The following is a 26,870-nucleotide window of genomic DNA, read 5'->3' on the forward strand; positions in this document are numbered from 1 at the left end:
CAGGGCTTGCACAGAGCCAAGGCCTTTCCTTGCCAGGCTGGGGAGGGGATGGGGGAGTTTGGGAGTTTAGGAGGAGACACAGCCAGGACAGGTGACCCCAAGTGACCAAAGGGATATTCCAGACCGTGTGACATCATGCTCCGTGTATAAAGTGGGAGGAAGAAGGAAGAAGGGGGTCATATCTAGTGGTGGCATTTGTCTTCCCATGTCACTTCCCAAGCCACTGTTACATGTGATGGGTTCTGGCTCTCCAGAGATGGCTGAACACCTGCCTGCCCATGGAAAGCGCAGAATTAATTCCCTTTTTTGTTTTGCTTCTGTGTAGGGATTTTGCTGTTCCTGTTAAACTGCCTTTATTTCAACCCATGAGTTTTCCAGCTTTTACCCTTCCAGCTCTCTCCCTGACCCTGCTGGCTGGGGAGTGAGCAAGGGGCTGTGAGGGGCTGTGAGGGGCTGTGGGCTGGATGGGTTTAAACCACAACAGTTGGCTAAGCCACAGCCTTGTGATAATGTTGAGCGCTTTGCTATTGATTCCTGGCTTCCCTGACCTTACAGAGCACCCAGGCTTTGCAACTGTCTAGCAGTAACTAGTCCAGTGCTGGCTCTTATACTGAAGTCACTGATGTATGTAATGATCTTTCTTTTACTTCAATAACAAGAATTCATTCATGGGTGAATACTTTCTTTGCGTGTAGAAAATTTATCACCTGAATTCTCATCATCTTAGAAAATGAGGGAAATTGGCTCATAATCTCCACTGTGAGGCTTCTCAAAATGAGAGAGGAGTCTAGCAGGACAACATCTCCCCAGGTTCCAGCAGTGGGGACATGCCTGCCTGCTCCTGCCTCAGCTCCTGCCTCTTACTGGGGAAATGAAAAGAAGCAGAACCTGTGAGTGTTGCAATCCATTAAGCAACAAGAATTGTAAATTATGATGAGCCAGTATTCTTTGTAATATTCTTGGAGTAAATTAGTGAACAATCTCTAAAATAAACTGCATTCTTATCTGTATGGAGATTTTGAATAATAAAGAGATTCATGAAAGGAAAAGTGTGTTCACTGATCAATCACAATGAGAAACAGGGATAAATTTGCTGGAAATTCTACTGTTCATAAAAACTGTTATGAGAGAATGTTATTTGTTGTGAAAGTTCTTTGTGAGATAAATTTATGAACAGTTGAAACAACAATTAAGTTAGAAAGACAGGCTCTGTTAATTGCTGAGGATGGAGTGGGGGCCTTTGCAGAATTCTTCCTTTAGGAACCATTTTCTTTGGGTCGAAATTCACCAAGCCAAACTATTGTGCTCACTAAATGCATTTACTTTGCATAACATACATTTTTTTTCAAATATCCATCCCTCTCCGCAGCTAATATCACCACAAAGAAAGAGTCAGTGCAGATACATATTCACCATATAGCAAGGAATGATTTTTACAAAGGACAGATGATTATATACGATTGCACAGAACATTTGTTGCTCCTCTTGAACAGCGATGGATTGGACAAGATCAAATTTAGGCAACTGAATCATAGATTTCTTAGGTTTGGGGGATGAGGGGTGTCCCACCCAATGAGGGTATACTTCTAACAGTACCTTTTATGTTGATGTTGATATACTAATGTAACAAACTCCAACTCTTTCCCCACCATTTTTCAGCACAACTGGAAATTTTCCTGAACCTCTCAGTTAAGAATAAGATTGAATTGAAACAGCTTGTGCATGAAGTGAATTTTCATTCAGGACTGGTGTCCAATTTGTGCTCAGACTATAACTATATCCATCTACTGCTTCTCCCTGGTAATTAGTAGTTTTATAGAGATCATTTTTACAGTCATGTTCTTGCATTATGAGATACATGGAATACAAATTTGCTTAACATTACTTACACCATAAAAACAGAATAAATGCAGGGAGCTAATGTCATTGCTCCTCACAATCCAGCCACACTTTGCATTTCAATTTAGAAGAAAATTTCAACTGCTTCTTCAAGGGATATTTTTTACTGAAAAACAAATGACAATACCACTTCAATGACAATGCATCGCCTAATATTCATCTATACTATAACAACTCCAGCCCAAAAAAATTTTGGTTTCAGACAATCAACTCTGTACTATTAACCATAGGATAATTAGAATACAACCAATCTTAGTATTATAATTACTTGCAGTTTAATTCTCACATTGACCTGATATTGCACACCACTATGGCTCATTACACTTGTTTTATTAACACAGTGTACCAAAAATTATGTTAACATTCTTGCTAGCTACAACATAATCTTATGGTTCACCCACACACAAAATAGCCTCTATTAAAGGTGAAATAATAATGATAAAAATATCGCTATAAAACTTAAATGCTTAGTTACATTCTGATTTCCAAGAATCACAACAATTTACATAACTGTTCAGATATTTTTCGCTGCATATTCCTAACCATTCTATTTTGCTTAGAAAATTATATTTATATATGCTTCTCGAACATTCAAAGACACTTTTTGGTATGACAGCAGGAATTGAAATAAAATAAGTTCATAATATCAGTGATGCCAGTGTATTAGAAGTTTGCCCGCAATATTTTCCTATAATGGTTATCAAAACTGCATTAATCTCTCTTATTTAAAACTATTTATACACCCCTAATCATCTTTAAAATATTATTTTGTCTTCAGCACAAAAAATTAATCGCCTTTTCTATTAAAAAGAAATAATTTAATTTTTTTTCCTGGCTTTGCCCCTTAATGATGCTTCTGTAAAGCAAACACAAGACAAAGCTTAAAGAAAAAGAATTAACTGAAGAAATGAAAGGAAGAAAGTAGAAACTGTTAGTTGAAATTACAGGCTAGGTTTATCAGTCTCCACATTAATGGCCTATTGTTGCTGAAGGGTCTTCAAGTGTACCTTTTTCACTGAAACATGCACAGATATTTACTGATTCTTAAAATTGATTAGCAGGCAGGCCACAGAAGAAAAACCTGTGGATCAGTCATGGAGTCATGGAAAAAGCCACACTACCCACATGTCTGAGTAAAGGAGAACAGAGGTAACAGCTGTATTAAACTCAAAAGCTATTAAAATTCAAAGTTACTGGATTAAACTGATTTTTTTAGGCACAAGTCATTAATCTTGATCAACAGTTCCAGCCTTTACTTCAAGAATCTAGAGCAAAGAATAATGAGATATAGTACATTATGGTAAAATATAATACATGACAATACATCCTGTGAATACCTGAAATTATTTAGTATGACTAGCAACTTTAGAAATTCATACTGGATTTAAAAAACCAAGTAAATACTGTAATACACATATATATATATTTTCTTTTTTTCTGATAAAAGTTTTCAAGATGGCAAATATTAGGAAAACAAACTGCATAAAGAAAGAGGCAGTTAGCGTAGAACAAACATCTCAGATTTGCCTGAAATATTAATATTCATTCAGTAAAAGTAGTCTGCTTTTACAGATGCAGCATTTTACACCAGGATAATGACTACAATCATACAGACTCTTCCTGAACAATTGAATGCAGAGGTGGTGTTTACAGTTTTGGGAAATGAGAATGAAGTGGCAATTGCCAGCCATCTCTAATGTGTCTCTGCAGTCAAAAGTTCAGCACCAAGGCAATCAAACATTTGAGTCTTAATTTGGCAGCTTTAATTTGCCCACATCCAATGTCCATTATGATACTGCAGTTTCAGTTCTGGTGACTTTTTCTTTATTCCTCCTGACTGAAGGAGCAGCAAAGTTGTAGCAAACAAGTCGAATAATTTCTGCCTTGATGAAGTCAGGGACTGTAAAAATCATCTCATTCCAGCCCCCTGCCCTGCTCAGGGACACTTTCTGCTATCCCACGTTGCTTCAAGCCCTGTCAAACATGGTCTTTGACACTTCCAGGGATGGAGCAGCCACAGCTTCTCTGGGCAACCTGTGCCAGGGCCTCACCACTCTCACAGGGCAGAATTTCTTCCTAATACCTAATCTGAACTTCCCCTTTTTCAGTTTAAAGCCATTCCCGTTTTTCCTGTCATTCCAGGCCTGTGCCCAAAGTCCCTCTCCAAAGTCCCTGTGATTCCCTTTATGCAGTGGAAAGGTCTCTAAAGCCTCTCTGGATCCTTCTCTCCGGGCTGAGCATCCCCAGCTCTCCCAGCCTCTCTCCATTGGAGAGGTGCTCCTGCCCTGGAAGCATCTCTGTGGCCTCCTCTGGACTCACTCCAAGAGCTCCGTATCCTTCCTGCATTGGGAGCCCCAAAGTTGGATGCAGCACTGCAGGTGGGGTCTCACCAGAGAGGAGAAGAGGGGCAGAATCTCTCCCCACCTTGACCTGCTGGCCACACTTCTTTTGATGCAGTCCAAGACACAGCTGGGGCTTTCTGGGCTGCCAGTACACATGGCTGGGTCATGTGGAGCTTCTCAACCAACACCCCAAGTCTTTCTCCCCAGGTCTGTTCTCCATCCATTCTCTGCAGGGCCTTCACTTGTGATTGGGATGGCCCTGACCCACCTGCACATGGACCTGGTACTTGCTGAACTTCATGAGGTTCACATGGTCCCACCTCTCCATCCTGTCCAGGTCCCTCTGGATCCATTGCTTCCCTCCAGCATGTGACTGTACCATGCAGCTTGGTGTCATCAGCAAAATTTCTGAGGGTGCCTTTGATTCTACTGCCCATCACACTGAAAAAGGTCTTATCCAGACTCCTCATCTTGCGAGAAATATTAATGTAACACAAAGACCTTAGGAAATATGTTTGATTTTTTTATTTCCAGAATTTCAGATAACTGGCATAATAGCTCTGTCTATGCACCTAGAATTTTCCCCACATAGCTGTAAAGATCTCAAGTCTGCGTTACAGAAAGTAAACATTTTAATGTTCCTCTATATTAGCCCTTAGATTCTAATTTGTCCCTCACTGTCTCAGACAAATAGGATCAATGTAGATCCTTTGCCTTCTATTTGACTAGTCTTAATTATGTATTTTCTGTCATTCAGCTTTATGATTATGTAATAAAAGACAGGTTTAATGGGCCAGTAGTCCAGGATGGAAAATCATCCAGCTAGTGAAGCATTGAGGACATCAAATTACTGGCACTGCTGATCAGTTTTTTCCCCAGCCTGACATCTGTTTTTAAGCACTCATAGCCAAAATTGTTTTGAAAGGCAATGTCAGCCTTAGGCTTCAGAGCTTGCACCAGTGAATCTCTCCACCCTTTACTACCTGGTATTTTCTGCTGTGAAATGAGACAATGCATATAATCATTAATGAGGGAGACAACATTATCTGATGTTTGATCTGATGAGTAGAAGTCACGGTTCCTGGGTTGTCTCTAACACCGTTCCTGATTCTTGTGTTATGCGTATATTTTAAATGTACTTTAAATTAGAGAACACCACTACACATGCAAGAAAGGTTTCTGGAAACCTTTAGTTTTAATTGAATTTGCTTCGTTATCTAATGATTTTTTGAATTCCTTGCCAAAAATTATTCTAGTAAATATGACTACTGCTAACAATCTCCCTGAACCTAAAGATAAGATGGAAGAGTATTAAAAGATTCATAGACTTTTGAAAAGAAAGAACTCTTGGGACCATGGCTCTGGACTGTTTTATAGTGCAGACTGAACATCTGCTTCAAGCTAACATTTGCTCGGAAAATAGAGTACCTCAGAAAAAGAGACAAGGAAGAGAACACAAAGAATCCCAGTGGAAACCTACATTAGCAGTAATTATCATATAATATAAATGATTATATAATAATCATACAATCATAATATAACTACAGTGATTACTCTAAATTAACAATGTGTTACTACCACTGTACACATTAATGTATAATATATGAGTGCATGGAAATGTAAATACTTAGGTAAATGAATGTTTTCATGAGACTTCTGTGTGTTTGGCCTCTCAAATTCAGTTGTTATGGTTCATTTTATATATGTGTTATAGCAGAACAGCAGTGACTCTGAATAAATTAGACCACAGCTCTGTCTTGTCCCTCCATGCTATCATCAACAGCAGCCACTTGCTCAGGGACAGGACATGAAAGTAGATGAAACATAGAGAGTGCTACTGCTATCTCCTTGCACCTTTGGGGAATCTAAGGCTCAGGCACTTCCTGAGTTAGAAATGTCATGTTTTCCTTTGAAACTCCTTGCAAATCTGGTTAAATTACTTCTTTAACCCATAAAAAAACTTTTATATTTGCAATTCCTACAGCAAAGAATTCCATAGTTTAGTTATGCACTCTGTATTAAAGCATTTTCATTTTTCTAACATATAATCTGATTAATCAATTAATTCAGCCCAAATATTGTATTGTTAGGAAGAAAATATACTCTTTTTATTAAAAATATTCAGAATTAATCTTAAACCTCGAAATATATTGAGAATTTATCTTGAACATCATCGTGTTCAACTGTCATTTTTACCACCCAAAATAAATACTTACCAAAATAGTTAAATAGAAAGTCTATCACCTTATTGACCAGATATTGATGGATCTATTTCAAAGAGGAATATCTATATCTACCTGGACTTACAAAGGTAATCATGTTCATTTTTCACCATTTATTTCTACCTTTGCTAGTTCTCCTTTTTGACACTTACTAACATGTAACATATCTTCCTTCAATTTTGCTTTTGTTATTCACATAAAACGCTTTGGAAATTTAAGGAACTTATGGCCCTAACTTATGTTCCTTGTATGTTTGTTGACTTAATTGGTTAGGCACAAGCAATCTCTCTGAAGCCGTGATGACTTTTGCCTGTAAAATGTTATTTATTCACATATTTGTTAATCCTATTTATACACATTTATCCATACATTTGCCATTCCTATTCTTTCCTTAGTAGATACCAATTTGCTCAGTAGAACTCAGATTTACTGGTCTGCAGCTCCCTGGACTGTTCTGCACGTGCCATCTTCCATTTCCCTCTTGCTGATTCCATTTTAAGCACAGTTACTAGTTCAGCAATTTTATACTTGAACCCTTTTGGAGCTCTTGGGTGAATACCATCTGTTCCTGATGATTTGTTGCCACACATATTATCAGTTAGTTCATAAACCTCTCCTTTCTAGCATTTTTGTAAGCTGCCCAAGTATTGAATTTAGACAGCCTACTAAAGAACCATCAAACCTAAAGTCCTAATTCCAAATTTTGGGAAGCCTGTGTTCTGACTGCACATCTTCTATACCAAACGCTCCCACCCTCATATAAATAATGAACTAAATGTCATAAGACAATTTTTTAGTATTACGTAACCACATTTCTGTCATTCAAAGTCACTTCAGCATTCTCTGTCTTTCCTGTGATTGTTCAGAATAAAATACCACAAAGTTCTGTCATAGAGGAGCATTATTTATCAAGATAAAACCACAGATATTGAGGCAGGTAAAGGCAGAACATTAAGGTCTGATTTTGTTCAGACCATAGAGTTTCAATGAGAATCATACACAGGAGGAAAAAGAATATAATATAGGCACTGTTGATGCTTCCATTGCCATAGAAAAGAGGAGATTTCCTAGATTATCTATTTTTTATCACTATCTAGACAAATTAAACCATGCATTGAACAAGATGAAGGCTTAATACATTTAAGTGGATAATGTCCTTATGGGGCTTCTGAGTAACAGCTCATTACTTAATTTCAGGTAGCATGGAATTTTTTTTCATTACTGCATTGTGTTAATTTTCTTTTTAAATATATATATTTTTTTTTACAGAAGTATTTTCTGCCAGAGATTTCAATACTATGAAAATTTTCTGTTTCTTTATAATTTTAATTTTTGAAGAAAAACAGCCATTCTGATCCTATGTTGCTTTAGTGAAACACACTTATGTAGAATAGAAGACTTTCTAGTCACAAGGCTAAGGAATTTGCTGATTATAAAAATAAAGATTTCTGCACTACTGTGTAATTTTGGCATAACAACAAGCCTTTAACTTTACTGCACAAGAAGAATGAAAAAAAATTCCCATTGGAACTATTCTACCGTCTTTTATGAGGGTGTTTTTTTCATTAATTATCTTCAGTTTCCCTCATGGCCTTTTTACCTGAGCTCCATAAAAAGCAATTTCTCTTTTACAGACGTTCCATATTGAAAATGTCAGGCAATCAGGACAAATATAGAAGTACTTTTTTATATGGTAGGGCTTCAAAATTAGTAAAAGCAGCATTTTGTGCGAGTGTGAGTTAAATTTAAGTGAAATAAAAGCTGATAGGTTGACAACAGTGGAAAGTATGTCACTCTTTCAGTTCACAGAACAATGGTACAAACAGTGGGAGATTCTCCAGCAAGTTCTGAAAAATTAATTGTGCCTTAGACATATTTTGGCATAAAGAAAATTTAAGTTATTATTAACGTTAATTTCTTCACTCCTCTTAATCAGAATGTCAGGAAAGATTTCCAGAACAGAGTAAAAAGGCACTTTTACCTTTGTCCCATCTAGCCATGTCTTCGTGATCAAGATTCCAGAGGGACTGAAGAACAAAGTAACACTGAACACAACAAATCTCTTCCCAGAAATTTAACAAATTTGATGGACACTTTTTCATCTAGGAATTATCCTTACCCAAAATTATCTGGTACTAGTTCCCTCCTCATAAAACAAAGGATTGGGGTGTATGCTTTAAACAAGGAAAAGCAGTAATTAAGGAATGAACTGCTACCTATGAACCCTTCCCACAACCGACTTCTTTCTCTTCACAAATATTTATCAAATAAGGTTAAAGCCCTAGCAAGAGTAAAGACATCAGACAGTGAAATAGTCTCTGTCTCAAAATACAGAAAGATATTAACACTAAGACATTTAAAATTCTTATATTACACTTACTCAGGGACTAAAGAATTAAGTCCTTGCAGATACCACTATGTCTCAGGTGCTTCCTGATGTTTCCCAAATGACTTTCAGGCATCAGTCTCACTGATTACCGAGTGTTGTTGACCCATCTATGATCTCTTTAACTCTACCATTCATTTGTTTGTTTGTTTTGGTTTTGCTTTTTTGTTGGTTTCTTTTTTTTTTTTTTGAGTTGGGTTGTTTTTTTTTTTCTTTTGGTTTGGTTTTGGTTTCAGTTTTTTATTTTGTTTGGTTTGGTTTTGGTTTTTGTTTGTGTGTGTTTAGGTGGGTGCTTCTTTTTTTTTTTGTTTGCTTGCTTGTTTTTTTCGTGGCAGATCTCAGGGATTCTCATAATTGCAGATCCTCAAAATCAAACCAAACTACTCTCAAGTTCTAACCCCCTCCTGGTTTTGAGAGTATTATAATCTTGAAAAGGTTACCTGCCATCACCAGTCATCTTGTAGTCACAGGCAATCATCGGTGAAATCATCTCATTCACTTCAGATGGGAAAGAAAATGGGGTTAAAAGGGAATACAACTTCTCCATGAGCAGCATTTCTTCAGTGGGTTGCACTGGGAAATGAGCTACACAGGTCTGCATCCCAGTTCAAGTCAGAGGCCACAGGTCTGGCCAGTTCTCAGAGCACATTTCAATCCAAGGAAAGCATAGATCATCTCTACTCTCTCTTTCACCCTCCTCCTCTTCCACCTCCTTCTCCGACTACACAAAACACACAAACACCTGCAATCTCCTCCCAACCTATAAAAAAATAACCTATTAATAAAAATTCAGGGAAAAAAATCTCTATTTTTAATGAAATGGAGAAAATCCACACAATTTTCTTCATACAGTATGTTGAGAAAGAGAGCAAAAGAGATCAGAGGAATGCCACCTGACACCCATATTCCTGAATCAGTTCACATTGAAGTGAACCTGCACCCAGCACAATCCTGGTGCTTGTCTTCAGCAGAAAACATGCCAGGATTTGGTGACAGTTGATGGTGTGGGGTTCGAATCAGTTGCTAGGAAGGTTTCAAACAGTGATAGGAAGGCCACTGGGTTTGGTCTGTAGTTTAAGTAGCCCCGGACTAAGCACATCTGGCATATCACTCAGATTTTGGGGCAGGCTTGGGGGGCAAACCCAGCAAAACAACTAACTCATGCTTCCTTGGGTTTCAAAATCCAAGAAATTGTAAGCTGTGGAAATTAGTGGAATCTAGAAAATCAAGGTAAATTTTACTTTTTTTTTGCTTAAATATTATTCTAGTCACAGCTGGGAAAACAATGAAAGAATTATCCCATGGTTTTGCTAATGAAAATCATCATTAAGTGTAAAGACAATCTATTTCCCACCACCTCAGAGAAAATGTAAAGTGAATTCAAAATTTCAATGGCTTATTATATATGACAGGAATACCCAAAGTGGCCCGTGGTGCTGATGAATATCCTGTATTGAGCACAATGTTGGTCATAGATTACAGTATTAAAACATCCAAACAGACACAAGCACACACAAAACCCTGCATATTTGTGTCAGTCCTTGTACCAGATGACTTAAAAAAATTGGTAAGAGATATAATTTTTCTCCTTATTAGCATTTTTTAATTGTAGTAGGTGGTAATAATGACAAAGATGGAAACAGAGAGAAAGAACTTTTCCTGAGTGACAGAGGAAATAAATACAGTAACAGCAGAAGGGAAGACTATCCTTTTCTTCTTTTAGAGACAACAATCATCAGGAAAAGGTGGATGAATATACTAAGCTGTATCAAACCCAATACAGATTAATTTCAAATAAACAACACACCATACCCTAACTCCCAGATGGGGATTCTGGTCAGAAAAACTATGTAATTAGTAATGTGAGTGACTAACACTGAAACTCAAATTTTGATATTTTGTAGACATTTATCATCTTTAGTTTCAAGTGCCATCATGTGTTTTAATGTCATTTTATAAGAGGTGATTTCCTGGATCTTCTTGAAATAACTGTGCTATATCAAAAAATTTACTCAGAGGTTTTGAAGCTGCCATTTTTCATAGATTTTAGATGGTAAAATTTGGACACCATGGATGAGATATTAATACATGTTTTCCCCTTCATTTACTTTTTTGGGCTCATTTTTTGGGGGGGTAAGAGATTTTTGAGCATTTTTTTTTCTTTTATTGTCATGACTGCACAACTTAAACAATGTCACAGTGTGTGAAGCTAGTGTTGCTATTCTTAAGCAAGCAGTCAGATATAATTAAAAACAAATCTAACTTCCTAATTCATCTGGGAAAAAAAAAAGTGAGTAATTAAGACTGGAATACAAGCAAATCTTAAAAAAACCAAAGATGATTAAACTGATTAATCTTCTTTTCTTTAAATGGTAGGTCATACTCTTATTATTAATAACACCATAATGAGCTGTAATTAAATTCTCGCAAAGTTTCTACTTTCAAGTAGTTTGACCTCCTACTGCAAAAACACATAGAAAGCTATCCTGGTTACAAGAAATTCACATTTTTGCATCAAAAACACACTCAGTAGATATGGCTGCCTGTGTTAATATGCTACTTTGCAAGAATGAGAATAAAGTTGATAACACAGAGAAATTTTAGTTGTTCTCAGCAGTGCTCACTCCAGTCAAGGACTTTTCAGTGTCCCTTGCTCTGCCCATGAAAAAACCCAGGGGAAAGCATGGCCAGGAGAGCTGACATCAGCTGGCCAAAGGGATACTCCATGCCGTAGGATGTCATGCCCAGGACATAAACTGGAGGCAGTTGGCCAGGAGCTGCCTCTTTCTGTTTGGGGACACATTGGACATCGGTCAGAGGGTGGTGAACATCACTTGTTTCTCTTGGGCTTGTTCCTCCCTCTCCTTTCATAATTTTTACCATTAATATCATTATTATCTTATACTTAATTTTGTTTCAATTATTAAAGTGGGTTTTTTTGTTGTTTTTTTTTTCTTTTAAATTTTCCTCCCCACCAGGAACAGAGGGGAATGAGTGAGTGGCCGCATGGTGCTTAGCTGATGGCTGGAGTTAAACCACAACAAATATCCATCACAGGCTGCTGGCTAAGCACTAGTCACCCAACAAATGATGCCACTGTTGTTTCACTTGCAAGCTCTGCCTCTCTGTGTGGTCACTGTGTAGCCAAAATCTTTCCCTCTGAGAGATTCTGAGGAAAGCTGCAGCACCCCGAACTTGCTTGCAAACAAGCCCTACACTCCTGCAACTATGCAGGAGTTTTGTGTGCAAGTTTTACAACACGACTTGCTTGCTTTAATTACAAAGAAAGATCCTGTGGCATGACTGTCATGTGAAAACCTTCACAAGAGTCGATCTGTGCTAATTTTCAGGACAAGCTGACAAATCTCAGCCCAAGTTCATGTTGAGAAGCATCCTCTATCAATAAGGCAAGTGGTGAAAGGGCCTCTCTGTACCTTCACACATCTCCTCCGAGGTGTTCTCCCACTGAAGTCACACACAGTCATGCCAAGTCAGGATCCAGTGCCTGGGGTGGACAAAAATCTCTGAGGTGGATGGTGAAGTTAAAGCAGGTAGAGATAAGAAGTACTGGGAGCCTTTCAAAACAATATAAACTGTGCTGCTGTTTAATAACCCTAGCAGTGAAGAGACTTTGCAACACCCTCCCCTGGCTATGCGTCCTGCTTTGTCCTGCTTCAGCTACAAGAAATTAGCTGTCTTTGTTTTTATCTCTGAATATCCAGGTTTTACATTATAAACATTTTATTATCTGCAGTGCAGCTATTGTTTTGCTGTTGTTTCTTCTCCTACAGAGCAACTTGTTATCTTCATCTTAGTCTTCTGTTCCATGTTAAAGGAATCACAGGACCTACTGGGTGGTTCACTAGAGGTTAACACAATTATAAACTGAGAAATGAGTCAACAGTTTCATTGCAATTGTCTGTGTGTTTGATGGCATTTAATGCAACCTGTGTAATAAGAGGCTGTGGTTTGGGTGAGGTTGTGGAAACATGAAAGCATTGTAATGACAAGGAGGTAAACTATGTTTAAATGAATATTTGCTAATGAATGTTAAGTTGATAATGATAGAATTTCCTTCCAAAACACTACAGCTGCCAAATTTAATTCTACAATTGCACTGGCATGGAAAAATACACACCCTGTTTTTTTTTTTCTTTTTCCTTCTTCCTTTCTTTCTTTCTTTGGTGGGAGGGAAAATGCTATAAAGATTCTTTTTTGAAAACTATATGAGAAAGACTTCTTAGGACAATGGCCAGTGGGAAAGAAATGTTGAAAAATCAAAATCAATTAAAAGTAAATAGAAGTTAGAGTCATAGAAGAACATGACAGAATCCAGATATGCATTTTGATAATGCAAGAAAGTGATTATTCAAAGGTCTGACAGTTTCCTAAGATAATAAAACATCATGACAACTTCAGTAATTTTAATTCCAAATATTCAGACAACTGTCATAACTCCACCGAAACAGCAAAAATGGCTTACATTGTTCAGATTTTGAAGATCAAACAAAGAATATGATGTGATATCATGTGGGACGGCAATATGTAGGCAAGTGGGTGATGACGGCTGCTCCTTACAAATGTAATTCATTTTCGTCAGGCACTGATGGAAAATGGAACTACGTGAATATCCATGGAAAATGAACAATCAAGATGGAATCAAAATGGATGAAAGAATTAATCTAAAAATTCAATAAAAAATTCAAATAAATAGACCCCTAGAATCACTGAGGTTGAAAAAGCCCTCTAAGGCCATTGAGTCCAACCTTTCTCCCAGCACTGCCAAGGCCACCACTAACCCGTGTCCTCAAGCACCACATCCACATGGCTTTTAAATCCCTTCAGGGATGGGGAATCCACCACTTCCCTGAGCATCTGTGCCAGGTCTGGACAGCCTTTGCCATCAAGAAATGTTTCCCTGGTGTCCCACCTGACCCTCCCCTGGCACAGCTTGAGGCTGTTCCCTCTCCTCCTGTCCCTGTTCCCTGGGAGCAGAGCCCGACCCCCCCCCCCAGCTGTCCCCTCCTGTCAGGGAGTTGTGCAGAGCCACAAGGTCCCCCCTGAGCCTCCTTTTCTCCAGGCTGAGCCCCTTTCCCAGCTCCTTAAGCTGCTGTTCATCAGACTTTAGCGCCAGACCCTTCCCCAGCTCCCCTTTTCTGGACACGACATAGTTTTGAAGAATTTGCTCTTCTGTGCCGTATTCTCCTCTGGATTTTTTTGATCAAATTTCTGTTATGATTTTGTAGTTGTTGTCTAGGATTTTGTTTGTTCGAAAACCGAAGGAAATATGAGTGCAAGGTTCAGAAGTACAGTCTGTAGTTAGCAGCAGCAATAACAGAATGAATCAGTAAGTTTTGATTCTTAACTTAAAATGTCAGAAGCAATTTTGTAAGTTTCCATCTCTCCCCAGCACCACTGTAAAAAGGCAAAGAAGGTGGCTGTCTGAGCCTCCCTCTGCTGTCAGCAGCAAGACGGACTTCTTCCCCGGCAGATACATCTCATTTTATGAGACACTTCTATGACATGTGATAAATCCTAGTTTTCTGCCTGGATTTTATAGAGACTCTGGCCAAGTCATTTAATCTCACCATTTACAACGTCTGCAATTAGCACAAATGTACACTTTTCTTTGTCAATAAGCAGCAAAAAATGCATCTACGTTGACTTGCACTTAAAAAGGAGAATTGAAGCCTTTTATTCTTTGTGTAGGACACTGGTCTGAATAATGGGAAACAAGAGTCTTCCTTCAGTACAGACTCTTCTACCTCAATGTTTTCAAGAGGAAATGGAACTGCTGGTTTTAAAGTAGAGTTACACATTTCAAAACAGTTTTAATCCCAAAAGCAACAGAATTCAGCCTGATGCTAAGGTAAGAAATTCATAATACTGCAGTTTCATGATTCATAATAGGAGTAAGAGAGCATCTAGTAAACAGTGCTTCATAGTTATGCAGAGAAAAATAAAAACAAAAGTAAAATATAATATCATATTCTTGAAGTATTTTCAGTGTCTCAACCAGGCACCAGAAGGTACAGACTGACAATTTTTGATATAGATACCAAACAGTTACTCACACAAAAGAAACCAAACCAAAACAAGGGGTTTTTTTAAAAAAATAAAGCTAAACAAAACAAAGCAAAACAAAACAAAAAAACTTTATCTGTCTCAGACTCAGATATTTCAAGGTTTGAGAAGCATGAAAATAGAGCAACTGTCAAAATGACAAATTTAAAAGTTGATACTCGCATTGTCTGATAACCAGTCAGCTTATCTTGTGCAAAATCCAGAGTAAAACCTCACTGAGGTGAGATTATTCAGTTGGTTATGATCATGAAAACTTACTGTGATCCTGGTTTAAGAATTATTTTATGATATAATAAAGCCTTAGGAAAAAAAGACAATGACACATCTGTAATACATTTACACTCCGAGTAATCTATTGTTCCATGTTAAATGATAGAATCACAGAACCACAGAATGGCTTAGGTTGGAAGGGACTTTAAAAACCACCACGTTCCACCCCCTGCCATGGGCAGGGACATCTTCCACTAGACCAGGCTCCTCTGAGCCCTGTCCAGCCTGGCCCTGGACACTTGCAGGGGCAAGGGAACCACAGCTTCTCTGGGCAACCTGTGCAGGGCTTCACCACCCTCACAGTGAAGAATTTCTCCCTAACATCTGATCTAAACCTACTCACTTTCAGCTCGAACACATTCCCCCTACATTCCCCCTTGTTCTATCACTACAGTTCTGGAAGAAAAAGGCAGATTTCATGCTGATTTTTTTCCCCCCCTACTAAATGAGAAGGCTGTAGAGGAAAATGCTTTCAAAGGCACTGCTACTGTCAGATTTTTGCTTGAAGCCGGTAAGACAACTCATGGGTGGAAGGGTAAACAGTTGCATAATTCTTTTCAGGAGCAAGACTGTACTGGCAAAACTAACAGCTTTGATGACAAGCTTCCCAGAGAGACCAGGAGCTGGAAGAAACATGAGCTTCCCTCCTAACTTTGGACTAAATGGATATCCACATATTATCCATGGACTCAGCTGAGCCCATAGGTGATTCCTCTGGGGTCAGAAAAAAGCATACAAGAAAAACTGCTCCGTGAAGGCTGTTATATTTCTGTGTGGCTAGAATTTCCAGAGGGGTTCTAACATCCACATTAAAGTTTGAAAAAGCTTCTAGAAAGAATATTTTATAGCTCAGAGTTAACAGCACGTTATTCAAAGGAGCTTGAGTAGTTAGTTCCCCTCTGAATTGCTCAATGTAATTAATATTTTGCAATGACCCATAGGTAACGCTTTTGTATATTTTCTAAGCAACCTTTTAGTAATGTCACAGGTCCTAACTATTAAATATTTTTATATAAAGCTGCAATTTAGCATTAGTATGACATGAGCTTGAATAGCTTTAATGTATTTTTTTGAAGATGAATATGTTCTAATTAGATATTTATCTGTTATACATGTTTTGAACAGTAAGAACCAGGTGTTCATCTGGAATAAAGTGACACCTAAAGTGAAAGGATCAGCATTTTCAAACAGCTGGTCCTACACGTTTCTGAAAATCTGATGATAATTAAAAACATACAAGCATACATTTACTGATCTAATGACTTTGTTGTTTGAAAACACTGGAATTAAAATGTTACCTAATCAAACAGTTAGTTCTGTATTTTTCTGTCTAACAGCTATGGAATATAATGCACATAATACTTAAATATTTCTTAGAGCAATGGCTGAAAAAATTAGGGAATGGAAATAGATAAATGTTCCAGACCAGGCTGGATGGGACTTGGAGCAACCCAGTCCAGTGCAAGGCATCCCTGCCCATGGCAGGGGGGTTAGAATGAGACGAGCTTTAAAGTCCCTTCCAGTACAAACCATTCCATGATTCTGTGAATGCCTTAACCATTCATGCCTGTTCACTGGGGGATGGAGGGCGCCTTGCCACCACATATACATCAAGATAATGATTTACTTTGTTTTTCCCCCCAGTTTTTCCCCCATGTTGTTCAGAGAAAATTGAAAGTGTTTATTCTTTGGGCTGGTGAATGTAACTAAAACTTGGTTTAAGAAGGAATACAGACAAACCCATTTCTTAGGACATTAAAAATCACAGCCATACATAAAGACTATAATTTCACTGAAGCCATCATAAAATAAAAATATAATTTAAAAATAATAAGCTTGTTGTTTTTGTTTCTCGGCAGTGTTTCCTGTTAAGAAACAATTTTAATTGCAGATTAGTTTTGTTCTTGTAGTCCTGTTGATAGATTTGAGGAAAGCAGCATACATCATTATCTGTACTGTGTTGGGATTCACATTTCAAACAAAAGCTTTGTCTGGCCAAACCACTATGGCCTGTCTGATTGTTGCAGAATTGTCATTAAATGGAAATGATGCCCAGGAATGTTGAACTTAATGTTGTGTCTTGAAATAACATGAATAACATTACAGTTGTTTTAATGAAATTCATAGGAGAAAAATGTCATTAAACAAATCCACAATATTAGCCCTGGTGCCCTGGTCAAATTCCAATCTGGCTGATTGCATTCTGACACCTACTATTTTTCAGCTGTTTGAATTTGGTGTGCTTGTATACCTCCCTGTTTGTTCATTGATATGTTAATGCCCTTCATCACCAGCTCATTGCTGCCTGTCACTCCACAGTTAGTCTGCTGTCACTCTCAGCCATCCAAATGCTTTTAATGAAGCTGTAACCACAGTGCATGACCTTGAAAAGATCCTTTTCAATCTACCTTCCCAGACCTCATCCAGTTAGATATTGCTTAACCTTACAAGCGAGCATAGACAAAACTTGTTTCAGTGTTTGTTAAACATACAGCACAGCCTCATGTCCCAGTCCTGAGAAAATGAAACACTGAGGTTTCATATGTGCTTAAAGCTGGGCACAGAAGTGTCCTCCCACAGGCTGGGGCTTCAGTTTAGGTCAGGAAGGTACTCTGAGAAGTATCTGCTCATCACCCCCACTTAACCGTGATTTGCTTTGAATTGTGGAGTGGTATATGAAAACACAATCTAAAATGGATTAAACTTAGGTGAAGATACACTCCAGGAGGACAATTTATATACTCTAGCACCAACTAGTTATGCTGACAACAGCCATGGGGTAGACATAGTCTAGATTTAAAAAGAATATCCCAAAATATGGACTTCAGAATAAATTGCTTTGCTCTACAGTTGGTTCATACTACTTGTTTATGGGCACAAAGTCATATTCAAATGCTTTATTTAAAGGAGCAGAACTGCTTTGCATTACCTTACTAGTCTTTGACTTAAGGGTCAAGATCTGGATTGCAGAATATTTGAGAAAACCCTTCTAACATTGCCAAACATTGGCATTTGTAGAAGGCATATGGAAGAAAACATTTTGAAGATCTAAATCCTGTTTCATTGAAAACTTTTCAAAATGCAGAACTACAATTTGGACTTTCCTTGTTTACACATTAGGGCAGGATCATCAGTGGGGACCTTATAGAACAGTTTTTAGTGTGTCTATCACATCTCACGGGCATAATTTCAAATATTATTCCCCAATCCCTCCCCATGCCTCTTAATCTTGAATGTTGTCAGGGAAATCCAATCCAGGCATTCATGCACAGTAATTTTCCTGTTTGTGACACCAGACAAGATCGTTGAGAATGTAAAAGTATTTAAATCAGGCATATGTTTTTATGTATGTTGACAGTGATTAAAATATAAAAGTTGAACAAAAAGTAAGATCAGAAAGAGATAGTGCCAAAGATGAGTGCAAGAGTGTCTTTGTACCAATTAGGAAATAAAACACTCCTGACACCTCATCTATAGGTAACTGCAGGTAATCAATTGTATCCTGCTTTGGGGTCAAGTGCAATGTCCTGTTCTCTCAGCAAAACCACTGAATCCACTTCCTTCCCCAAACACATATCCCTCCCCTCTGGTGTATAAGCACATGGCACTGCTGTTTGAGGCTCAAGATGCCTGTTAAACTGCAGCTGGATTGTCACCATCAGGGTTTTGTCACATCCTGATTTAGGGAGGAAGCCAATGATCTGGAAAACAGATGTGAAGTTTTAAATGTACATAATCAGATCTTTAAGACTAATTTCAGGCTCAATACTGTCCTGGATTTTCTTCAGGTAGAACAAAGAAGACAAAGAAATGGGGAGAAGAGTGACAGGATAAGTGGAGAAGAGTATATAGGATTGTGTGAGCACAGATGCTAATGAACCAAAAAACCCACCATTTTATTTAAGTGTTACATATGTCTGCACAGAAGTCAGGCATTTGTAAGCAGTCATAGTTGTATCAGAGGCATCTTAAAATTTCCATATAGGATAATATTTTTTTCTTTTTCCTTCTTGTTTCAAGCCTCTGCTTAAGATTAGGCATATTTTCCATTCAGTACCAGGTCACAGCCAAGCCATTCTAATCTGATCTCTCTCTAACTCACCAGTATAAAGAGTAAGGAAGAAGTAGAGAGGGAGCAAAATGAAAAGAGTGAGCAAAGATTATTAAAGACATTGAGACAGCCACAGTTATTGGCCTTGTAGTCAAAAAAATCTGCTGCTCTATGGGTGGTGGTAGCTGAAATCTTGTATAAAAATCAAAGCGAATTCAAGTCTTCAATTCTCAAAATGTTGCCATTTTACCGAACCCTCTAACAACATAGTCACTGGATCTTCAGGCAAATGTGCTCTCATATGTGTTTCTTTATTTTCACTTTTTTTTTTTAATGTCTGAGTTTGAAAAATCTTTAATCAAATCTAGTATGTTTGGGGGAAAAAAAAGAAACCTCTGTTTAATGTCTGGAAACATCAAAGGAACCCAAGTTTTTTTCCACAAAGATCCTGATTGAATCTTTTTCTATGTTGAATACATATATATGAATATATATGTAAATCTTCTGACAACAGTAGTCAAAGTTTTTCAAGTAAAACCAGAAAGTTTGGATGTGATTTGCCAAGGTTACTTCAAGTTCCACAACATATGAATGAAAAGAACTGCAAAGACCTTAATTTATTACAAGTTTGTTGCTCTTTGATTAAACATCTTCTTGTGCTAATAATTCTTGGTAGCATGGTACAACATATGCTGCAGAAACCCCTGAGGCAGCCAAGAAAAACCAAGCCAAAAACAGTGGAGGAGTCGCTTACCTGCCTGAACTCCTCAAGGTCTATTTTGTTTCCCACCAGCACCACGGGGATGTCATAGGTGTGCCGGACACGATAAATGAGTTCTTTAAACTCAGCTGCTTCTTGAAAGGATTGGCGGTCTGTGATGGAATAGCAGATAATGAAGCCTTCTCCACCTCGCATATACTGGTCCCTCATGGCAGTGAATTCTGCCTGCAGAACAGGAAGAACACTCTCAGTAATTTGGCAAACAAAATTATCCATCAGTAAATAACAAACTTGCAGAAAACTTCCCTGATTCCCTATATAGATTCACATTTCTTGTTTTACCCTTGTAAACACTGCTTGCTGAAATTTGTGCATCCTACTGGGGTCATCAACCCCAATAATAAGGATTTCTCTTAGGATGTTTTTTTTTCTTTTCCCATCAAGGGAGCTCTGTCCTCTTAGAATATGAACTTATTATGCAAGTCCCTGCATACAGAAAATACTGTCTCATGTATTACCAGAAGCTTCAGCAGTGCTGCCAGTACAAACAGATGAATTGCAATTGAAAGAATATTAAGAGGTGTAAAAGAAGCTATATTACTACCTAGGGATTGGAGACAGGTACAAATTACTTATTATGCACTCAATTCAAAAGCTCAGTAATATCAAAAAGACATTCATTGATTCCCACCAGCTTTGGAATAGTACCTAGCAAAACGGGAATCCAATCTGCAAAAACTTCTACTTTTTAAAGGGTCTCAAAAAAGACGGGGGTTTCAGTTCACCGTGGGATAATGCCATTACATGAGAATGAACAATTTCAAACAGTGCTAGAATTGGCCTGATTTTCTCCTCCATTTCTCCCTTTTTATATATGCATTTATTATCACAGCAATGCTTCTTGTTACTAATTTTTTTTCAGAAGCATTTAATAACTGCCACATTGTACAAAAAATTGAAGATTTAGTTTTCAAAACCTAGTCTCAGGCACTGTGTCTTGAGAATATGTTTTAAAGCCAGCTTCTTTCTCAAGTTTGTTTGCTTTTCTTGATCACAGCCCAGAATAACCCAATACCATGGCAACAGTCGGTCAGGATCAGAATCCTCCTGACAGAATCAGTTCTCCAGAGATGTTAAGATGCAGGAAGGTCTGATAAAAAAGGAATACACAGATCAACATTGGACCATTTCTATGAGCAGCAGGATGCAGCATCAAATCCTGTATTTTTTACTCTATTGGGAATTTAGGCTAGGGTATTTTAAAACAGTTTAGTTTACATACATATATCCTCAGCCCTTGCTGAAAATTGAAAGGAAATGAATTTCTTATGCTCTTTTTAAAGTCTCAGTCAAATCTCTCTCAATAGTTGCTCATGTTGATTGACATTACCTCCTGTGAATAGACTTTCATGTTGACCATAATCACTTATTTATGATGCATCTTTTACCCAAGGTCTTTATACATCATTCAAAACATTTCACCTGCTGCAGGAAAAAGTTCACCCAACTAAGCTTCAAAATGGCAAACTAATAGGTAATTTGAGAGTAGAATTCTGCTTTGAGACTTACTCAGAATTTGAAAATCTCTAAATTATTACCAGTAGCACCCCAGGAGGGTTTATTAACTACCAGGCTACAAGGCAGAGTGGATCAGGTCAAAACGTAGCCCATCCTCTTGAAACTGGATGTCCAGGCAGTAGGGTAGCTGGACACTGAAGATATCAAACAGAAAGGATTCCACACTCTATGGTTTGGATAAGACACTGACAAGAGCTGTGTCTCTGTTCCCAGGTCTTTTCCTGCCATTTACATTAGATAGCAATTAGATTAATAAATGGTGCCATACAAAACTAGAGATCACATTCAAAGTCTCCAAGCTGAGGGCAAGGAGTGTTAATGACTAAACACAGTCATCAAATCCGTTACCTGCCCTCAGACCCCAGGCTTTTATACCAGAACAAAGATCTCACTGGAGTGCCCAACCCTTGCGACCCTGATTTTCTCTTCTTTGCACCTGTCCCTTAGAACTGTTCTACACCATGTTTAGTAGGGGAGTCTCCTTTGTAGGAGGAGCAGAACTAGGCCAGGATTCCTTCAGGCTGAGCAGACAATGGAAACCTTCAGCGAAGTTAAATTTGTGGATTAGGTATCTGAATTTAGTCGCTGCCCACTGTCTAAGCTGTCCTTGTAAAAAGTGGTAAACAATTCAATGCCGTTAATGGACTACAGGCTGTTTCTGCTGATGGGAAATATTTATACCATTAGTTATCTAATTATCTATTTTTTGCACCTGTTATTTATTTTTAAAGCATTTATACAATTGAGTGGAGCTGCTTGCTAAAAGTACGTGTTTGCGCATGGAACCTAAACCCAGCCCAGACGACCTGTCTCCCCAAGTTAGAAATTTCATAAATCAACTACTGTCGCACTGTATGACAACTCTGTGCAACCTTTTACAAAGAATGAGCTCTGTTTAAGTGAGGTGATCCACCTCTAGGAAGCGCTCAGAACTTTGTACACTCATTTATAGCCACTTATGGCAAACCAAGAAGGAATTAAGTCACATATCACAGTTTAAGTTACTCACAGTAAGTGGCATTCTGCAGCACCAGTACTCCCAGGATCACTCCCCAGGGATGCTTAATGGCTTTCCCTGACTGACAGGAGACCTTGGGTTCCTAATTTCACACACTGAATCATTCCAAAGGGACAGAGTTCTCAGATTTTAGGGACTGCCACTCTTGAGTCAGAATCATCTACCTACGCGCTCTGGTTCCTACCGGAGCAAAGTTAAGACTTTCAAGATATGAATTAATTTATCTGCGCAATTTTTTATCATGACACATTATTGCTGCTGATTTATTGGACTAAACAGACAAAATACTTTAGTGTCGTGTTTGCAGTGATCCATTTTCAGAGGCATTAAGTATTCTGAGCAAACTGCATTGAGGACATAGACTTTGCTTTCTGTTGTTAACTCAGCTAGTCATTTCCATTCCAATTTTTTTATGTTGACATTCATTTCTCAGCTTTTTTCTCTTTGGCATGATCGCTCAGTACAAAGTCAAGGACTCCAAGGTCAAACAGATATAAACCTAGTTTTTGATTTCAAAAGAAATGGATTTTTCCTCCGTTCACCAGGAATCTCAACATAATAACATATACTAAGAGAAAGAATAAATATAATGACCAATAAGTGTAATAAAATCTTTGCAACTCTGTATGTATACTATATATAAAAGACAAAGGACTAAGAGGCAACTAAATCTCTTTGTTAATTTTTAAGTTCAATCAAACCTTGCTTCAGATTCCCCTTTTTTTTTCATGCTTCTCTACAGTAAGCAGTACTAAAACTCAAGTTCACTCGGGTTCTGTCAATGTTCATGTGTAGATAGAGATAAAGTCTAAGGTTTTACAGATTTTTCAGTAGTTTTATTTTTGTATTTTGCCTCGTTCCCTTGTAAAATAAGCAACAGTGTATCAGTGCATCTGGCTCACTTATATCATCTTTAATTGTTCCTTGCTGTAAAAAGGCTCCTCTTAAAAATCGTTCAGGAATAGTGGATACAAATTTCTATCAATAAAGGGAAAATACAAAACATTCCCAAGTCAGTAAATGCCAAGGGGAAGAGACAGAAGGAAATCACACCCCCTCAAAAGGAAATCAATTCTGAGAATTAAAGTGAAGATTTGTCATGCTTACAGCACTTTGCAGCTTGACATCACTCGAGTACTCTCTTGTGTATTATGACTAAGACTTAACTGAAAAGTGTAGTAAAAACTCTTTTGAAACCAAATCATCATTCTTCTTAGGAGATGTGATACTTGAGAACAAGCATCAATTCTTGATAGAAGCAAAACAAAACTTTTCTAAAAGTTGAAAGAAAGCAGCATAACTTTTTCTTTTTTCCAGTATAAATTAATGCAGGGGAAAAAAAGCCACTAATGCTCATAAGACTATGTATTTCTACGTGTTGTTGAAGAACATTGGCAAGTAAGTCTCTCAATGGTTAGGTTGCTCCTAAAGAGATATCACATTTGCCTTTCATCAGTGATCAGGCATCTGACACAATTTTTCAAAGGTATCAGAATGGCCTCACAATGATAAAAAGCATCTCCCTCAACATGCTTGGATGTGTCTCATCCTGTTACACTGAACTCCCTATACCCAGCGTGACCTACTTCTTCCTTTTTTGTCCCCCTCTACTCTCTCTCTTCCTCAAACTTTCCTAGGAGGCATAAAGTCCTGGAGCCATAAGAGCAGAGTTTGCCAGTGAAGGCTGGAATAGAGAAAGCGTTGAGTGTATTTGTACATTCCATGTTCCTCATCATTAGGACGCACTCATTCCACCAGCAGACCCACAATTTTCCTGATCTTTGTGGAGTTGCCAGTGTATCTGTAGAAACCTATCTCATTGCCTTTTAATCTCTCAAAATTTTCAACTCTTAGCAGCACTTTGTCTTTCATAATACAATCCATTCAAGCTGAAGAAATACTTCCATACCTACCCTTGGGAGAGCATTCCTCTTTCCACATTTCATCCTCCTGTATATGCTCTCTTTTTCTAGAAGTTTTTAAGAAAACAACAAAGAGAAAATGTTTCTCTCCTCTGCTTTCTCTCCTTCATCTTGATTTGTACTCTTTTATCTCACTTTTCACAATGAGTGAAAGAAAAGTTTTCATAAGAAGCAATATGATTAATTAATTTTAAAATTCATAGTGTTATCATGGATATATAAATAGAACTAGTATGTTGAGCTTTTTTCATTAGAGATCAGAATGCTTTCCAAATAAGACCACTATCTTAATGCCTCCAGAAGAGGAAACGAAGTGATTGAGCAGCAAAGCCAAGTTTGTTTCTTTACTATTTCCTGAGAATTTCTTCCTGATCAATGCTGGAGAAGGAGTGCTGGGCTACAAAAGCTTCTATGTGACTCAGAATAGAAGTTGTTTAGAAGCACCATCTGCCACATCACCATTTTACACCTGCAGAGCTCTGAAGTGAAGCCATTTCTCCCAGATTCCCATGTTCTGCATAGCTAAGAGATGGCCTTGTCAGTGCCAAAAAGGAAAAAAGGGGGAGAAGAACAAAAAAAAAAAGGGACAAGGCAATGAGCAGAGGGTCACCATCCCTGTCCCTTCTTTTTCATTGTGTGGTGATGTGTTTGAGGAGTAAACACGGCTCAGAAGTGCAGTCCTTCCCCATGCTCCTCAGAAGTGTGGTGCTTAGAAATTTAAAGATGCAGCACCTCCGAAACAAAGGTGTCATGTTTTTCAAACTACACACACTCTCCACATATTTTGATGTCTGTTCTTTTTTTATGATCTTGGCTTGTATCTCTGGAAGAGGTCAGAGCCTCCCCAGGGAGGCCAGCCGCACAGTTTGAAGAATGTCACTTTCTATATCTTCTTGTCTTATGTTCTGCTTGACTTTAGAACCGGGAATCTGCTAACAGATGTTCTTAATCAAAACTGTCTCCCTGATTACCACAGGGGTCATTCTTATTATAAACTGGGTTTTTTACGTTTATAGTGAACACTTGAAGGGTGGGATATGTTCTTGCAAACCGGCAGGATATTGTTCATCTATGACAATGAACAAACAAGGATAAAATGAACAAAAAGGACACAGGAAACTCAGGGGGAGGGGAAAAATCTTCAAATAGTGATAGAAGAAAAACTAAAAACAATAAAAAAATTCATGAAACTGCATTGTTTACTTGGAATTTTTTTTATTAAAAGTAAGTTGAGATTTCTCCTATCTCAGGAAAGTTGTTGTAGATATGGTCAAAGAATACGTTTTAACAAAAAAGTCAAAGTACAAACCTCCCATGTCTCTCTGTTAGTAAATTCTGTTACACACATAAGCATCAAGTTGACTTTATTGGGATTACATATCATCCACCTGGCACAGCTTGTCATAAAGTGTGCTTCTCATTTACCTCTTGAAATAGATTTACCTAATAAAAGTACACTGGTGAGAAGTGCTGTGATAATTATTTGGTTTTCACGGATTTAGTCTTTCATTTTTTGTGAGAGGAGGAAGGGACAAAAGCAAGTAGTTTTTAAAAGCTTATTTGTAATAGCAAGCAGCAAGAAACCTGCAGCAGTTACATTTCAAATGAGAAAGCATCCAGATAGGATGTTAGCTGGATATTACACCTTATAAATATTGTAATACCAGTACTAATCTAGATGTGAAGGACAGGCCTTATTTCATCTGGTTTCTGCCCCCTGAAGAGGTAGTTGGGTATTCTACATTTAGAATCATAGCTTTATTTAGTCTTCAAGTCTCTCTCTGCAGTCATTAGGGACACATGATTGACTCCAGAGAGTAACTCAACCCATCCTCAGGGAAGTGTTTAAGATGCCAGGGGTGTTTTTCTTTTGTACCTCTCTCACTACCTCGACAGAGACTAAATATAGAGCCCTGCCTCTGATGTCCACAGTATCAGCCAGGCCCTGCCCAGTCATATTCTTCATGCATTTGGGTGATAAAGCTAGTCTTCTCCTCCATTTTAAACTTTTCATTTGGCTTCTACAAGGCTGTTTTATTTCCAATCGAGTTCAAAAGATCAAGAGAATGTAGCATCTAATGCCTAAAGCCAATAGAGGATTTTTCCCCTCACAGCATGCAGCAGTGGGAAATGCTGTTCCTCAGCATGGGTTGAGATAAGAAAGGAACACTTCTTCCATCACAGAAGCCAAAGTTTCCAACCTGCTGGCTTTGCTTGCAGGAGTCCTGCCTGCACCAGCTACAGGTTCCCAGAAATGACACAGCAGAAAACAAGGAAACACAGAACATTATCAACATCACTTCACACTCTCTTCTTGCTTGTCTCCTATTTCCAGCCATATTTTGCAAAGAGCAACAACAAAAAGAGTTGCATGGCA

At 38.1% G+C, this 26,870-nt stretch overlaps 1 protein-coding gene across 1 annotated transcript in view; it reads right to left on the reverse strand.

The window, feature by feature from the left end:
* The window catches only part of RIT2 (Ras like without CAAX 2), a 183,361-nt gene that overhangs the window by 69,302 nt on the left and 87,189 nt on the right, over positions 1 to 26,870 (reverse strand). The window contains exon 4 of the mRNA XM_020584953.2: positions 20,009 to 20,200. Coding sequence (XP_020440542.1) covers positions 20,009 to 20,200 — 192 coding nt within the window. The remainder of the gene's footprint in view (positions 1 to 20,008; positions 20,201 to 26,870) is intronic.

Source organism: Corvus cornix, chromosome Z, assembly GCF_000738735.6.
Source record: "Corvus cornix cornix isolate S_Up_H32 chromosome Z, ASM73873v5, whole genome shotgun sequence".
NCBI lineage: Eukaryota > Metazoa > Chordata > Aves > Passeriformes > Corvidae > Corvus > Corvus cornix.